General features: G+C 62.4%; 1 protein-coding gene across 1 annotated transcript in view; it reads left to right on the top strand.

Moving 5' to 3' along the window:
* The window catches only part of NPDC1 (neural proliferation, differentiation and control 1), a 33019-nt gene that overhangs the window by 19776 nt on the left and 6663 nt on the right, over nt 1-6580 (top strand). The window contains exon 2 of the mRNA XM_019474955.1: nt 3786-3929. Coding sequence (XP_019330500.1) covers nt 3786-3929 — 144 coding nt within the window. The remainder of the gene's footprint in view (nt 1-3785; nt 3930-6580) is intronic.

The following is a 6580-nucleotide window of genomic DNA, read 5'->3' as shown; positions in this document are numbered from 1 at the left end:
CCCCCCTGTAAACCTGTGGGGGGGGGGGGGGGTTGCTCCTGGCACACCTTGGAGCTCATATGCCAGCGTTTCCTCCTGTGCACGGGGCTGTTCCCGCTCACACACGTCCCCGGCTCATGCTCACCCACTGTTTGTCTTTCCGTGCCGGCTGCACGGTGTCCTGCTCGCCTGCTGGCCTTCGGCTCGGCTCCTGTCTGCGTTTCTGCCTGCAGGGAGCCACCCGGCTTTCTCCAGCACCAGAAGCTTGTCCCAGCCCAAAGCCAGGTTTAACACATTACCTCTGGTTGTGCTGAGCTGGGCTCACTGCCCACCTGCACAGGAGGTTTGCACCATGGCAGCCACGGTGACAGCAGTTGGATAGAGCATCCCCCTCCTCCAGACCCCACCAGCACATCTGGGCAGCAGCATCCTGGCTGTGCCGTGGCCAGCACTGGCTTTGGACTCCATGTTATTGCACGCTCCTCTCGCTTCACCTTACAGCTGGTTTGCACCATCCTGCAGGCGGGTCTGTGCTGCCCCGCCGTGTCCCCATCCCTTGGGACCAGCCTGGGTCCCTCTTCCTCATCCCACCCATGGCCAGCCCAGCCAGAGAGCAGCCACTGGACTTTGGGGTGGGCTCAGAGAGTGACAAAGCCCCTGCAGAACTCCTCACCCTGCAGGTGCCCACGCTGTGATATCTGCTCACTACCCACCAATTGATTACACATGGGGAGCTTAATTAGATCAGTGCCTGCCTGTCTCGCTCCTAATCCCAGCCCATGACAGCTGGCCAAGCACAGCTCGTTCCTCAAACAGAGATAACGACCTTTTATATATTCCAGGCTGGGGTTTATTTAACCAGTTGCTGGGCGCTGGCTTGGGGCTGCCCTTGCCCCTCCTGCTGCCCTGAGGTGGCTCTGAGGTGGCTCCAAGGGTCCCGCTGGGGTCTCATGGTGCTGGGTGGCCACAAGTGCTGGGTGACCTGCACCAGGGTGGCTTCCTCCCACCAGTGAACAGCTTTTGGCAGCGCCTGTTTTGGGGGGATGTGTTTCCACAGGTCCATGGCACAGGCGGGGGTCTCCAGTGTGTCCCCCAGCACCCCGCAGGGATGTGGCATGTCCCCACCCCTGGTGCTGCGCAGTGCCAAAACCTCCTGCCCCTAAGCGGCCGCGTGTTTTGGCTTTTTTAAACAAAGCGGCCTTGAGAGTGAGCCCGGGGCAGGCGAAGCAGGCAGCCGAGTTCAATTTCTGTGCTTAAACGTGTGATTATTTTCCCATTAAGCATTAATTCTTCCCCTAGTCACCTGGCTGAGCCCCACACTGTCCCCAGGGAGGAAACCTGGCTCCTACGGGCACTGCCCCCTGCCCCGAGCGAATCCCCCCCAGGCTGCTCTACCCAGCGCAGGGTTCAGCCAACCCTCGTTGCCGCCCTAATTGCAGCTGCCGAGAAAACCCTGCCCGCAAGAGAAACCACTGCATCAAAGGCAGTTCTGCCCTTCTTTGGCACTGTCAGCCGCAGGGTTATGAATGCAATGCCCTGTGTGGTGCAGTGGGGAGGGGTCTGGGTGCAGTCTGGGGGCACTTGCACCCTCTGGTGGGCAGTTTAATGGTGAAATAGGGCCGTGCAAATGGGGATTTGTTGTGGGTGGCATCCCGCTCGGCATCCCGAGTGTGTTGCTTTGGGGTGGCATCCCACTCAGCACCTGTGCCCTTGCTGGGGGAGCAGAGCTGCTGCGGTGGCCCTGGAGCTTCGTGTCCTGGCGGCTCCATCCTGTGCCTGGGCACGGCAGCGGCTGCCCCCCTCACCCCCAGTGTGCTGCAGGGATGGGGATGCTTGGGAAAGCCCCCAAAGTTGGGGTGCCCCTTCTCGTGGCATGCTCGGTGCTGTGTTGTGCTGGGGCTGTCCCTGGTGCTGCCGTCCCCCAGGGCACGGGGATGGGCAGATGGTGGGCGCTTTGCCCACGGTGTTGGCGTGGGTGGGCGAGGGCTGACGGGGATGGCTCAGAGAGCGTGGGACGATGCTGGGAGCCGGCTCCTGCCGTGACTCATCGCCGGGCCGGGGGCGGCCAGGCCTGGCCCTGCTCCCGGTGAGGGCCCCGCGGCAGTGCTCTCCTGCCTGCTGCTGCCTGCGGGAAAGGTATGGGCACGGCTACGTGCAGCAAGGTGAAGAGCAGGGCTAGGGCAGCTGTGTGCTGCACCCCCATCCAGCTGTGCACCCCCCATTCAGCTGTGCACACACCCCCATCCAGCTGTGCCCAGCCCAGGACACTGGTGCACTAAGCAGTACTCGGTTCCACGCTGCCACCAGCTCGTGAGGGAGGGATGTCTGTGCTTGTGCCACAGCAGTGCCAGCAGTGTCACCGTCCCAGGCAGCAGCTCCTGCTGCTGTTGCTGAAAGCTGGGAGCCCAGAGTGTCCCTGCAGCCCCATGCCACAGGTGAGACCTGTGCGCTGGCCCTGTGTGTCGCTGTCCCAGCTGGTCATGGTTCCTCTCTCCATCTCCACACACGGTTTGCCACCATCACCTGGTCTCAGGACTCGGCTTTGCGTAGGACCCAGGGACTTTGTGTCCCGCCAGGAGGTCCCACTGGCTTGAGCCAGGCTGGGAGAGGACCGGGGCTGCTCCTGGCCATGGCAGGCTGCCACAGCATCATGAGCATGTTGGGTCTGGATGAGGTCGGAGCATGGGGGGCTCGTGCCTGTCCCCAGGTACCGGAGAGGTCCCTGGGTCTGACATGGAAATGAGATGCCCAGTAAAGCTGCGAGGGAGGTTTGGGCCATGGTGCATCGCCAGGGGAGGGCTGGGTCCCTCCGTTTTCCCCTGTCGCGATGTCAAATGGATGGAAACCAAAGCTGCTGCTGCCTGTGATGACCTGTCACAGCTGTGCTGAGGCTTTGGGGGGGGGTGTTTGGGGTTTTTTTTGTTTGACAGCTACCACATGAGCATTGGTTTGTGTTGGTTGGATTTCAGCTGCCAGCCTGCTCGGCCACTGCCTGCATGGTGCAGGCGGGTGCTGGAGACACTCATCGCTGCCAGCTCTGCAGGACTCAGGGTGTCCTGCCACCCTGGGGCTTGAGGCATCCCGCACGACAGTGACACTCTGAGGCTCATGGTGTCCTGTGGGATGGTGGCACCCTGGAGCTTGGGGTGTCCCAGGGGACGGTGGCACCCTGAGTGTTGGGGTCCCATGCAGGAGGACGGGCACTGCCTGCTCTTCCCTGCAGGCAGCAAACAGCCTTGTGCAGGTCATAAAATCATAGAATACCTTGAGTTGGAAGGGGCCCATAAAGATCATCGAGCCCGACTCCCAGGTCATTAGACCCCGTACTTAATTGCAGTCAGTAATGGCTTTGCGAAGGCAAAGGGCGGCTGAGGGGCAGCTCCGGTGAGGCACATCCACACCCATTAACTGCAGCGGGAGCTGCCCAGGGCGGCTGGGTCCCACACCAAGTGGCCACGGACAGAGCTAGGGGAGCGTTTGACCCCTCTCCTCCTCCTGACCTGTTTTCTCCCATCCCCACAGCAGTGTCGTGTCCCCGGAGCCTGGACTGTGCCCTGCAGCGCCGGGCGGTCTGCCCGCGAGCCCGACTCCCAGGTCATTAGACCCCGTACTTAATTGCAGTCAGTAATGGCTTTGCGAAGGCAAAGGGCGGCTGAGGGGCAGCTCCGGTGAGGCACATCCACACCCATTAACTGCAGCGGGAGCTGCCCAGGGCGGCTGGGTCCCACACCAAGTGGCCACGGACAGAGCTAGGGGAGCGTTTGACCCCTCTCCTCCTCCTGACCTGTTTTCTCCCATCCCCACAGCAGTGTCGTGTCCCCGGAGCCTGGACTGTGCCCTGCAGCGCCGGGAGTTCTGCCCGCCAGGGTCGGGCGCCTGTGGCCCCTGCCTGTCCCCCTTCCAGGAGGACGACCGTGGGCAATGCGTCCAGAAGCAGCTCTCACCCAGTGGTACGTGCACCCACCCTGCAGCGGCCCCTTCTGCAACCCCCTGCCCTGCCCTGCCTGCAAACCTGCCCCACACCTCTGCGCAGCACTCCTGCTCCCCATCCTCTGGCTTCCCCTGCCCTGCTCCCCATCCTCTGGCCTCTCTGTGGGCAGCCGTATCCTTGTGGGGATGGCAGCTCTGCTCCCTCTCGCCCCAAGCCCCGGCTCGCCGCAGTTGTGGGGTGGTTTTGGGGCTGGTGGGGAGCGCATAGACCTGACCCCACTCCTTGTGCATCCTCCTGCAGCCGCGCCAGCGACCACGTGTGCAGCTGGGCCCTGCCAGCACCCAGGGGTGCTGGAGCCTGGGGACAGGAGGGTGCCTGGGTGGCTGCTGGGGCGCTCCGGGGTCTGCCTGGCTGCTCTGGGATGGGGGCTTTTCGCAGGAGAGGACGTGGCCACACAGAGCCCCAGGCTTTGCAGGAGCAGGGTAGTGGCTTTTGGCGCACGGAGCCATAACTCGTGCAGACCTCGTGGCCGAGGCAAATGGGTGCCCGCGGCCTTACCTGTCCCAGGGCTGAGCCATGCCAGTGTTTGGGATTTCAGTACCTGGTTCCCATCAGTTTGAGACATTGAGCTGTGCTTTGGAGCTGCCATCTCCTCCTCTGGTGATGCCTAGCATCTGCACCGGGAGGGTTGAAGAGGGCAGTGCCAGGTAGGAGCCCTGCCCGGCTACGCACGAGGGCACCAAGGGCTGCACGGGGTGTTATTCCCCTGCTCCTTTCCCGAGGGAGCTGTGGGGCTGTGGCAGCTTGGGTGGTTCACTGTGTCAGTGGGAGAGAAGGGCAGAGCATCCCCAGGGAGCAGCAGCCCGTTGTCACCCGTGCCACCCCGCACAGGGCTGTCCCACCCACTGCTGCGGTGCGTCGAGGGTGCACAGCTGGTGGCGGGGGCCAGGCACAGGCATTTTTTAGGGTGACCCTCAACTCTTCGTGCGACTTGGAAAGCTGTAGGCAGAGGTGTTTCTGTGCCCCCCGGCTTGTGTTTTTTCTTGCAGATTCAATGAGCAGGCGAATTAAGACTGTAATTACAGCTCCACCCAATTATTTTTGCTTTAACTAAAGTGGAGCGGCCTCTGTGCATGGGAAAGGAGCAGGGACCCAGCCGTGCCCTCACACACCAGGGGTTTCACTGGGGACTGCCTGGGTGCGGGGTGGGGGGTCTCGAGCGCCTGTGAACCACCTCCATGCCCGCTGCAAAGTGCATCAGCATCTTCCTCCAGCCTACCCTTCTCTGCCTGCTTTTCGCTCCCGCTGCCCCCAAAACCCTCTTGCTAAGGGGGGGTTGGTTTTTCCCCAGTGGGCAGAGCCCATGGTCCCTCCTGGAGCCTGGCTCCTGCCCGCAGTGGGCACCCTGCGGCATTGCCTGGCCCTGGCGTGGGGCTGAGCTGGTGCTTGCCAGGCGGCATCCCTGCCGGCACAGCAGCGGCATCCCCACCAGCACAGCCCTTTGCCCCCACCCCAAGGCCTGGGGAGCTCCCAAAAACGCGCAGGGTGGCTCATACCACGCTGGGCGGTGCAGGCGGGGAGGACAAGCACTGGCTCGCTGGGCCATGGCAGGACCCAGAGAGGCAGCTCCCCCTGCACCCGAGCTGCTGCCTGCGTGGAGGGGTCCTCTGGGTTTTTGGGGGGGTTGCTTTGTGTTCTGGTTCTCGTGTCTTGGGCACGTTTGGGGTCCCTCCAGGATGCAGCCTGCAGCTTAGCCCGTGCTTTGCAGCGGGTGGGCACATGGGGGATGGCAGAGCCCATCGTGCCCTTTGTGCCATCACCCTCCTGGCAGGAGGATCACCCCTTAAATCAGAGGGGAGACCCCCCAAAGCAGGGCCCTGGCTCTGCGCAGCCCTTTGGCCCTCAGGCAGAGGGACCGGGCTGCGCTGAAATGGGAGCAATGGCTGGGGGGGACAAGAGAGGGGATGGCACAGGGATGGAGTCCAGGCTTGGCGTTCGGCAGCGAGCAGGGGTCCAATGGGCAGATGCCCCCTGCCACGGGCTCCACATCCACAGGTACCGAACAGCTTTAACAGTTGTTTGTGGTTTATTTTTTAATGTGAAGTCTTGGGAGCAAATTCCCCTCTCAGAAAGGCTGCACATGCGCCGGCATCTCCATAGCAACCCCGCTCCGTGCCGGCTTCAGCAGGGAGATGCAGCCGCGGTAGCATCCTCGCCTGGCTTCGGCAGAGAGATGTGGGACCACAGTAGCATCCTCGCCTGGCTTCTCTGGGACCACAGTAGCATCCTCTCCTGGCTTTGTCAGGGAGATGCGGGACTGCGGTAGCATCCTCTGAGGATGCTGGGAGGATGCCAGGAGGATGGAGACCATCCCAGGGTCTCTCCCAGCCCTGTCCTGTTGCCTCAAGCAATGCCACCACCTTCTGGCAGCAAAAGTGTTGGTACAGGGGGGAGAAAAAGGGGGATCCCCTCCCAAATCCTCTATTTTAGCATGCAGGGGAGCGGTAGCATCCTGAGGATGCCCAGCTCCTTTTGGCAGGGAGGCACTAATTTTTTCTACGGGTGCTTTTGCATCCTGCCTGTACCTCAGTCTGGCAGCAGCATCCAGCCACTTGGTGTAACCAGGGTAGCCTGCGAGGATGCAGAGGGGCTACAATAGCTGCATTTGGG

The sequence above is a fragment of the Aptenodytes forsteri genome, unplaced genomic scaffold, assembly GCF_000699145.1.
Source record: "Aptenodytes forsteri isolate BGI_AS27 unplaced genomic scaffold, ASM69914v1 Scaffold494, whole genome shotgun sequence".
In the NCBI taxonomy this organism is placed as follows: Eukaryota; Metazoa; Chordata; class Aves; order Sphenisciformes; family Spheniscidae; genus Aptenodytes; species Aptenodytes forsteri.
The sequence above is the reverse complement of the archived record's forward strand: the minus strand, read 5'-3'. Positions and strand labels throughout refer to the sequence as shown.